We start from the raw sequence: 11,335 nt of genomic DNA on the forward strand, positions 1-11,335 counted from the left end.
GGGACCATTTGAGATAGTTCTTCCCATTGAACCTATTGGATGCCCGAATATTCTGCAACTCTCCAATTTTTTGAACAACATTGTATTCTTCAGAATTGTTGAAGTAGTTGGAGATAGTGGTTTCAGACGTTGACACGGTAAGGAAGAACAATTTGCAGCAATTAAGGCTAGAAATCAACCTGGAGTGGTAAAAGAATCACAACAATTAAGGCAACTAATAAAGAAAAATCCAAAGAGCGGCAAAGATCGCGAGATCTCCGGCACAGGATTGCAGCGGCAAAGGACGGTCTTCCTCGTGACAACGTGCTGCCCCTCTCTGACGAAGCGGGAGTCGCTACTGGAATCTCGTGCTCGGCAAAGAGAGACGCTCGTGCTCGCCGCTTCTGTTCATGGTCGGAAGAGTCGCCGCTTCTATTCGTGCTCGGAAGAGTCGCCGCTTCTGTTTGTCGCTTCTGCTCGTCAGAGGACTCGCGATTGTCAACTGCTACTGGATCGAGGCAGAGGACCGAAGCAGCCCGTGCTCGGAAGGAACGTGAGGAAGAGTCGGAGAAGCGCGACAAAGGCGGTGTCCTCTAGGGTTTCGGCCTGGGCTCTGATACCATGTGGGAAATCAAAGAAATTATTTGTATTTCTCTTCTTCTCTTGAATTGATCATACAAGATATTATATAGGAGATTAAAAGGAGAAAAACTAGTAAACTATTTAACTATTTCCCTTAATTTAAGGGATTACAGATTTATTCTAATTTCATTAATTTAAGGGATTTACCAATTAAGGAAATTAGAATTAGTTCTCACAACTTTGTTTCCATCTCAGTCATATCTCGACAATTTGTTTAGGGAAAAAGATGGTTTATGTTTATTTCCTGCTTAAAATACATAAAAAGTCATGGATATGAATTTTGGATTGATGCTTGCTCATCTAGAATCCATGCTGGAATCCATTTTTATGTTGAGTCATGTTGGCTTTAGGGATGTATGCATACTTATATGTTTCCTATTATTTGTCTCTATTTGAAACATATGCTGGCACAATACTTTGAAATATAAGGCTTCAAGGGAAAATATTTTTAGTTGTTTTGACCCATTTGTTGGGATACAGTTTTAGCTATTTGGAAGTGGATTCTTGCAGGAAATATTTTCATTTGTTTTGCCCGTATGCTGGGCTCAGTTTGCCCATGTGTTATGATTCGGTTTTGGCTCTGTTAAATGGGAATTATTGATAAAATGTTCTTTGTTTTGCCTTTATGATGGGCTCGCTTCGCATATGTGATGATTCAGTTTGGGCTTCTTTTGAATCAAATTATAAATGAAAATTTTGTTCTCTATTTTCCCATATGGTCGGGCTCGGTTTTGGTTTTTTGAAGTTGGATCCTTATTGGAAAATTTTCTCTGTTTTGGTCCATTTGGTGAGGCTCGGTTTCTGGTTCTTTTGGGATGAATGAATGTTGAAAAACTATTCTCTGTTTTCCCATTTTTGTTGGATTTGGCTTTGAATTTTTTTTTTGGAATGGATTCATGTTGGAAATATTTTCTTTGTTCTCCCATTTGGTGGGGCTCGGTTTTGCATCCTGCTGCTCCCTTTATTCGAACTTAAATATTGGAAACGTTTAATAATTTGGGGTAGCCGTTTGGTGGCTCGGTTATTGGTTTGGTGGTGGCTTGTCCTTTTGGTCATTTGCTAGGTTTGATTTAGCCCTGTGAGGGGCTCGGTTTGTCCATATGCTAGGTGAGGTCTTGGCTTAAACTGTATTCTTTTCTCTATTCTTTATAATGGGATTAATTGAATTTGAAACAAGGAATTGGTTTGGTTCAAAAGATTATCTGTTGGCTCTCTCTCTTTTACTGGGTTTAGTTGGATTGAAACTATATTTTATTCCTTTTCTTGTCTTGCCCTTCTTGTTGGGATCGGGTATGCCTGTTGTGGTTCGTTGTTTTTGCTCTTCTTCCTGGGCTCAACTTTGTTGGTCACGGTTTTCCTGTTCTGCCCCTCTGTTGGGTTCGTCTGGGTTGGAAATTCTGGATATAATGTTCCCCTTTGAGATTTTTATTGATAATCAAGTTTGTCATCCCAAAATTCATGATTTCAATATATACTTCTATATAGGAACTATATGGGAATGTTTGACTTCTATATAGGAATGCTTGGGCTAAGCTGATCGATTCATTACTATATCTTACTTAATGAAAATGGCTTCGATTTGGATAGTTTATGATAGTTTGTCCATTCACTCTCTTATGTATATCAAAGGTAATACAATGACAATACCTATGGTGGTTTCCTTCCTGCTGCCTTGGCCGTGAACCTTACTTGGTGATTGCTGTCTTTGTGGCTTTCCTCTTGCTGCCCTTTACCCGTGAGCCTTACTGTGGAGGTTCCTTGGTCTGTGACAAAGTTGGTTTGGGTTTAGCTTTCTTCAATTGCCCCTGCCCGAGAGCTTTGTCTTATTTACTGTCTTAAATTGTAAGTTTATGTTGAAGCTTGGTTGTGCATTTCACGGTTTCTACTTGTGGGCTTGTTGTGAGGCTTGGCTGCTCTCTTTCCTGTCCTTATCCGTGAGTCCCTGCTCTCTTTCCTGGCCTTACCCGTGGATCCTGCTCTCTTTCCTGGCCTTACCCGTAAGTCCTTGCTCTCCTTCCTGCTGTTATCCGTGAGCCTTCTCTTGTGGTTCCTGTGTGACTGAGTGTGGTTGGTGGCTCCTCTTGCTGCTCCTACTCGAGAGCATCTGTTTGGGTTCCTATATGTGGTGTTGGGTTCATATCTCATTGCAAACTTTTGTTTAAGGTTTTGAATGGTTTTAATATTGGCATAATTTTTGGAATTTTAGAAGTTTGTTGTCCTTAGATTATTTTTCTTTATCTGATTTGTGAAATATGAAGTGTTCTTACAACTTCATTTCGGGAAATCATAAAGTTGAAATAAATTCGATTCATGAAAGGATTTGAAAACTCATAAAGTTTTCATTTGGAAAAAAGTTCTTTTGGGGTTTAATATTAAAGTTTGGATAACATAAGTACCACATTTGGGTTCAGATTTGGAGGTGTAAGTATATATAGGTGGTGGAGCCGTGGCTATCAGTGTTATGTTAGTTCTGGGCCCATTTCACTATTTAAAAATCTATTTAAAACAAAAATTTGGAAAGGATACCCTTTTTGTGTTGATCCAATTATATAAACTTTGAGAAGATGATATCCTCTGGATTGATTCAAGGATCTTGGGCCCTTTTTTTTCAAATCTTTTTGTCATAGTTTTGAGGGTTGCTCCACCATTTAGTGTTTCGATCTTTTGGGTGAATTACTTCCTCCTCTCTTTCATCCTTATTTTTATTTTTTTTTTCTTGCTTCTTGGTTCAGCTTTCTGTGTTTGTCTGATATATAAGTGCTCATATATAGTCTTTTGATATATATGAAATCATCAAGCAAGGTAGCAAGTATGTCGGTTTTATTTTGGGGCTTAGGGCGATGATGACAAAGACACGCTGGTGGTGGAGCATAATGATATCTCATCATACAACATCATGACTCAATTCTAGGACATGATGAACTGTAGGATGAAATTATCATTCACCGACATAAGACTAGCGGGGAACCCGTACCATCTTAGGTTGTTGGCGGTCCTACGTCCGATGATGTGATCGACTCATGGACAACTATTCCTTTTTCAAAAATTGATAAAACAAATTGATAATAACAGATACAATATTTATAAAAAAAATATTTTCACTACAAAATTAGTATAATTTTTCTTTTGTATGCTTGAAATATATGTGCATGCTAAAATTTAAATTTTAATTAAATTTTAAATTTAAAATGAGTTACAACTGGGTTGTCCACTTGTTGATTACCGATACTGGCTAAGGAGTACCCTCCTAAGTTAGGTTTAGTAAACATGAAGAAGTAGAATTTTGATGGAGTGGCGGGCTTTATACATCCGGGTGACCTATAGTAGTTTTCAACGACCCTCGAGTACAAATATATACAGACACACACACACACACACACACACACACACACACACACACACAAATTTTTGGACAAAACATTCATGGTCTTTTCTACGAGATTTTCCCGAGGTCTTGATAGTTTTATTTGAATTGTTACTCGCCAATTTTTTTGAGTTTTCCTTCGTGGATTATTTGTCGATTTTCTTGAGTTTTCCAGGCAATGTTTCTTTTGTTTATGCAGTGAATAATAGCTAGCTTAAAAGAGCAGCAGGTCTCCCAAATATACAAGTTTGACTTACATTACAACATTTTATTTCATAACATGTTATAATGTTCTCCTAGCATGTTATATTGTTCTCCTAGAATGTTATACTATTCTCTTCTTTTATACTGCATGTTTTATTGCTTTGATACACACTATGTCTTATTGTAGGAAAACTTAGTGATTACATAGGATTAATGACAAACCTGAAGTTGCTACGACGAAAAACTTGGATCAAACACCATGGGCAGCATGACTGGGACATACAGAGGAGCCACTTCAAGATGGATCTGCAACATCAAAATATATTCACATCATCGATCACTTTCTTTAGTTTAAACAACAACTCATAGGATTTCGATGTAGTTTGCCTAGCGCAGCATAAACCCTCACGTATCATCTTTAGGCTTTTGCACAACCCTGTTGTGCAATTATAAGTCCTAACACTTTAGGATTCCGAGGTTGCCGTACAATACAGTGTAAATCCTCCTATATTTTTAGGTCATTTGCACGATCGAATATCGTGCGAATATAAGTCCTAAATTCTAAATAAATTGCAGGATTAAACATTAAATAACATCATTTCAAAGATATAAGACCAAACAATAAGATAGTTGAGATGTCATCGAGGTTTCCCCTGGATGTGTGATGTCCTCTACACTTCATTCTTTTGGATTCCTTCAAATAACTGTTCTTATTTTGAGCCACTCCCATTTGATTTTCTCATGTCCAATTTTGGAAACCTAAACTTTTAAATCTTGAAGATAAAATCACTGATCTTAATCGAAAGTTTTCTTGAATGATCCCGGTCATTTGAGATAAAATTAACTATAGTGTTTTACCTCTATAACGAACTTGGAACCCATGTAAAATAAATCATATCTAATCCTTATATTATGTAGAGGAACTTGTTGGCCTCATAAAAAATATTTCGTAAACCAAACAGATGTCACAAATTCTTTAGTTTATGTGATTGAGCTTACTATAAATGATATGTTTATTCTTTGGGTTAAGTGTATTATTTGTGGTATCGTGCTTAGTCACCTAAACTATCTAAAATGTGAGACTCGCTTGGTCTCATCTATTTTTAAATTAAAATGTTGCATTCAAAAATTAAATTTATATTAAAACTATTTTCATATTTATAAAACTTATCTCATTTTTTCAAAAATCATTAAAGTTTAAAGTTTTAAAATTAAAATGGCCGACATGCGTATCTTCCTCGAGAAGCCTAGCATCAGCTGGGATGCGAGCAGTGGTAAGAGAAGACTGTTGTTGTAAGGCTGTAGGAAATCAAGTTAGATTGTTGGAAATCAGGAAGCCAGCTTGCTGTAAATCAGGAAGCCAAACTGCTAGAAATCTGGACAACTGGAGGAAATCAGGGAAGTCGGACTGCTATAAGCTAGGAGGCCAGACTGCTATAGGGAACATGCACCAAAAAACAATAGGAAGGACCTCCAAGAAAAAAAACTTCACCTCTAGCAGTAGGGACCTGCAGAAAATAAGGGAAGCTGGACTACTGGAAACCAGGAAGCCAGACTGCTGCAGGGAGAAGTTTCGAAGGAGGATCTATTGTGTGAAAGATTCCAGAGGAGGATCTGATGCTAGAAAAAACTTCTAGAGGAAAGATCTGCTGCATCAAATTTTCCGAAGGGCCTGATGCAGGAAGAAGAGTTTCAGAGAATGGGTCTGTTGTAGGAAAAAAAATCTCCAAATAAAGGTCTGACGCAGGAACAGGCTACGAAGAAGGGTCTGTTGCATGAAACAACTTGATATGACATGAATTCTTCTGATTAGTGTCCCGCTGCCTTCATTGGTCTGTCGCCATAAGAGGGCCTCAAAGACTACCCTTTTCCTCCTATTAGTTGGACATGGGAGCAAGGACTACAAAGAACATACCCAAATCCACTCGACCTGAAGCATCCATGATTGACAAAATCTTCTCATTGACTGCCTTTACAGATACTTGAAATATTTCTGCCTTGAGAAACTGAAGCAAATTTTGTAGGATCTTCTCTAAGCCTGCCTTTCTAGTGAGCCTCTTGGAAATTTTGATCTCCAAAGCATTTGCAAGAGTTCGCCTCAAACTTGTTTTCCTTCCAATTCTCTTGAATTTTGAAGGTTTCACCATGAGAAACTCCCCCTCTCCATCAACAACACCACTACCTTTTTTGTGCTTCTTCTTCTTATGAAGCATCTTAAGTTGAGCAATTGCATCATAAACTTTCATCCTCTTGGTCATCTTGAATGCCTCCTTATTTTCGTTGGCACCCAAAAAAGCTACAACCCTGTTGAGCTGAGCCCCCCAACTATTGGGTCGAACAACCAAAAACCTAGTTTACATCTCCGCTGCCCTTGCAAACCTCCCAACATTCATTAATAGGCCCTTAAGGTTATATACTCCGCTTCTACATGGCTGGGTTTGAGATCAAAAACCTTCTAAAATTCTTGAATTGCTCCCTCGTCCTTACCCATCGAATGCAGAGCGGAGCCTAGTTTGCAGTAGATATCAACATGGTCGGGATGCAGAAAGAAAGCCTCTTTAAGAGCCTTCTTAGCAGCACCATACTCGCCCGCACCAAAGAGCATGCTTTTAAGTAGTTTCATGGCACGGAAATGAGTGGGGAAGAGAATAATGGCCTCACGAAATGCTCATGGGCGTTCATCACCTTACCCTCTCCCTCGAGCTAGATTCTGAGGTTCACATGGATCTGGGGAAAAAGTCGCTCCCACTAGTTTTTGCTTGCCTAGACAGCCCATGAGCGAGAAAAAAACTCCTCTTTGCGATTCAATACTTCGTCAACATTAAAGGCGAATCTCTCGAAGATGCGTCGAACCTTCTCAGCATGTAGATTTCTAGTTGCCAATGAAGACATCTCTGTGATCACCCGTTAACTGACATCGACGAGGCAGAAGAGAGAAAAGGGTAGTGCTTTGACACAGAGGCAAAAGAGGGAAGAGAGAAGCATTTGCAGGAGCAAGTTTTCGGCATAAAAAATTGGAAAAAGGAGATAGAGAAAGTGCCTGCAGCATGACAAAAATTGCCGGTTGTAGGGAATAGGAAGTTTCCAGTAGTAGGAGACTCTAGGATTATTCAAGGCTCTTATACCATATTGAAATTCAAAATAATGTGAAATGAAATAAAATTAAACGAGCAATTTTTTCATTGAAATGAAGGGGGATATAAATTATCCTTTACATGAATCCTAGAATAGAAAAGATAATAAAAAAGAAATAATATGAAAGGAAAGATATATCATCTAATATCTCCAATAATTAATTTATATTAATTATTTGGATATGAAGTAATAACATAAAATTGGAAAACCTAAAATAATAAATGAAATAACTTTAAACCAAGGAAATAAATATAAAATAGGAAAGAAAATAACTCATAATATCAGAAAATAATTTATTCCTCATAATTTCTCACAGGAATAAATTATTTTCTAATATAACTTCTAACAAAAGAGGAAAAACAACAAAATTCGATCCAATTTCTTGTAATTGATTAGTTAACATGTTTGGTTAATCGTTGAAAAATGGAAAAAAAAATCATTTCCTTACCAAATAATCTATCGAGTCGTGAAAAATATTCAACAAAAGACAAAAACAAATTCACTATCTGTTTTATGTCAAGCAATAACTCTTGTTATAGCAACAAAAGCAAGACGTGTACGTGGATCGACTCATCAAGTTTCTATTGAAAGATTTCAATATTGAAATTGTGAATCAGAAGTTCACATTGAAATCTGTCATGGGGTCATGGGGTCAAATCCATAAATATTATTTCACTTAGTTCACATTGAATTTTCTCATAATTTCTCACAGGAATAAATTATTTTCTAATATAACTTCTAAAAGTATTTATGCAAATTTTATTATTTAGTTTGATGTCTTAATTTTATTTATCATTTGAGGGCACCTTTTTTTATTATTAAACAATCTACTTGATGCCCACCTGCAGGTGATGCCTTGAAAAAGCTTGAGGAGAAGGGTGTGGTTCTTCGTTTTGTAATTGGCCGGAGGTTTTGTGATAGAGCTCCATATTTCTTTGCTATGGCCTGCTGTGATTCCATTAATCATGTTCTAATCTTCTAATTGACTAGTAGCTCTATCTAATTTTATCTGTTTTTCTTTTTGAATAATGAGTTTGCAGTCCTAATCGGGGAGATAGCCTGGATCGTCACATTGACAGTGAAAATCTCAAGACCAATGATTTCCTGATTCTTGTAAGTAGTGTGTGAGTAATTGTTTCACGCTTTAGTATTTTTAGGATGTAAAGGATAATTTCTTCAAATACTTTTGATTTGGAGAATTACTTTTATTATCTTATGTGATCTGAATATGTTTCAAATTGCCTTTTTGTTTTTATTTTTCATTTACAATATGATAAACTTATTACATCATAGCTCTAATTTTTGTTTTTTGGGTTGATTTGAACAAGGAGAACTTTAGTAGATGCACGTTAATCCACCCTATTATTTCTTGTTATGTGGAACACCTGAGATGTTTTTTTACCCCTTATGTGGACTTTTTTTCCAGGTTTAAGGTAAACTTGACAATGCTATGAACATTGAAATCAAGCTTAAATAATAAGAAACTTATCATCATAACCATCAACAGCTTCATCCCCATTATCTAGAGTTGGCATTTTGAATTCTTATCCTCTATTCATTTCTATTGAGTGTTATATGAGGCGTTAAATCTATTTTCTGGAATTTTTTTTACAAAATTATGGCTAATAATTAGAAGCCCTTTTTGGCTAACAACTGTGAAAACAATATTGTACATTGTTGAATTCATGTTTCGGGATTGTTCTTTTTGTTTGAAGGGAAATGGCAAAACTTGTTTTATTGCTTTTTATTTGTGTTTAGATCCATTGGTTCCTCGAATTGAACTGTTGATGCTTGATAGAGGTTTCTCTCTATTTTTTATACTTATTAGGTTTGAAAATTAGAATTGACAAAATTTTGGCATAATTGCAACCTTGAAACCATTGCGGAAGATTTGTCTTCATTTATTGACAAGGGTTGCTTTTATTAGTTTGATTTACTACATTAGTAGTGCTTCATCAATTTTGAGGATTTTCTTACTTCTTCCTCTATTTTAAAACTAGTATTAATTTATTCATATCAAGGCATCTTAGTCTTTATGGATTTCAAATTAGATTATGTACGGAATGTAGCAAATATTAAAAGAGACAAAATTTGATTTAGACAAAACCAAAGCTGCCATTTACTATCTCATATATTAGCAAAAAATAGTAAATTCAATTTTGATGAAGCTGTATAAACTCTTATCAGAAATAAACACCAACTATTAAGAATCATGAAAGGCACTTGCACAATTAAAATTCATGCTTTTACCATAAATTTGGATGTGGTAATCTTACTTTCAGTTAATAAGATAATATATTGAGGATGAAGTGTTAAAAGAAGGAAAGTAAAATTATCAAAAAAACAAGCCTCATGTTTGTACAAGATGATGTCCTTTCAAAATTTAATTTTCACTACTAATTAAAGATCAAGTCCATACTAGATGAAGAAGAGACATCCACATTCATATTAAGAATTTACTCATGCTGTAAAGTGTCTTACATGACTAAGAATTCTCATATTTATAAGTGAAAGAAATAAGAAATTATCAATGAATAATATATTAACTGGCTAAAATTACTAATAAATTATTAATTATTTTTTAATAAATTGCTAGTAAACTACTAGGAAGTTATTACACTATTTTTTGTCGAACTACTAGTTAATGTTAACAAACTTAATGGCATGACTAGAATAACCTTAAATCATTGAAATGTGAATGGCATAATTATCTTATGTATCCATGAGAAAATAACATTCACACTTTATATCCTCATAAATTTACCTACTTTGGAAAAATTGTTCTGGTGAATTCTTTAGCTAATAGTTTTTCAATAAACGTAGGCATAGCAGTTTGAGTTTCGGATGGCGTTATCCATGAATCATTACATTTAAGGTTGATTTTCACTTTATGAGGTATATGGTATATTTGACATCACCTTCAATAGCGAATGTAAATTCACTGTGAATAATAGTTTCAATGACATTGTTAGTATAAACGTTTGAGGAATATGCAAATGAATAATTAGATGTGAAATCAAAGGGGCGTGGAAAAATAATACAACTTAATACCTTAAAAATCAAACCATGGCTAGAATATTTTTGGATTTTCAACATATAAGCATTCATGGTGATTAGTTGCATTGCTTTTTATGATCATGCTTTTATGTTAGTAAAGTTTTTAAGTATTCTGGAGAAACTTTTCTAGGATTTAAACATATCATTATTCTTTTGCCTTATTTTAATTTCACATATTTCATGTCCTTTATTGCAGTTTATAATAATTTTAATTAGAAGTAAGCATTTGATAGTTTTTTCAGAACATAAATCTAAATATGTTGTAATGGATTATGATGCATATAGGGGCAATGAAGAAATTGTAGTGTGCTTGCGAATGACTATGCTATTGATAATCTCAAAGAAGAGGAGATGGAGAGACGTAGAATGAATATTTATTAGATTCTGCAAAATATTTGTTGGAGTGGACGAACAATTCTTTTGAAGTAAAGTAGTTTACATAGTTTAAAGATTATTCATGATGAATTAGATACTGTTAAAAATTATATTAGGAAATAATTTATTCATATTAGAAATTATGATGATTAGATTTATTTTCTAATATAACTTTATTTTCTTTTCTATTTTAGATTTATTTTCTTTAATTATATTTATTTCCTTTCCTATTTTAGGTTTTCCTATTTTATGTTGTTTTATTTTCTTTCCTATTTAATTAATTAATATGAATTGATTAATTCGAGATGTTTATCTCTAATTAGTTAATATGAATTGATTAATTGGAGATCTTAGGAGTTATATCTTTCATTTCATCTTATTTCTTTTTATTGTCTTTCTTATTTTAGGATTCATGTAAATGTTATTTATACCCCTTTTCAAATCAAAAAAAATATTTCGCATTATTCTGAATTTCAACACGGTATCAAAGCTAGATTCCATACCCTAGCCGTCGGTTCTCCCTCCAGAGCCCTGGACTCCCTTCCTGCCATTCTCTGCAGGAAAGGGGGGGGGGGGGGG

At 34.9% G+C, this 11,335-nt stretch overlaps 1 protein-coding gene across 1 annotated transcript in view; it reads left to right on the plus strand.

The window, feature by feature from the left end:
• LOC110024003 (hydroxyproline O-galactosyltransferase HPGT3-like) overlaps positions 1 to 11,335 on the plus strand; it is a 38,665-nt gene that overhangs the window by 18,292 nt on the left and 9,038 nt on the right. The window contains exons 5-6 of the mRNA XM_020723703.1: positions 8,173 to 8,233; positions 8,365 to 8,437. Coding sequence (XP_020579362.1) covers positions 8,173 to 8,233; positions 8,365 to 8,437 — 134 coding nt within the window. The remainder of the gene's footprint in view (positions 1 to 8,172; positions 8,234 to 8,364; positions 8,438 to 11,335) is intronic.

Source organism: Phalaenopsis equestris, unplaced genomic scaffold (genome assembly GCF_001263595.1).
Source record: "Phalaenopsis equestris unplaced genomic scaffold, ASM126359v1 Scaffold000240, whole genome shotgun sequence".
Lineage (NCBI taxonomy): Eukaryota > Viridiplantae > Streptophyta > Magnoliopsida > Asparagales > Orchidaceae > Phalaenopsis > Phalaenopsis equestris.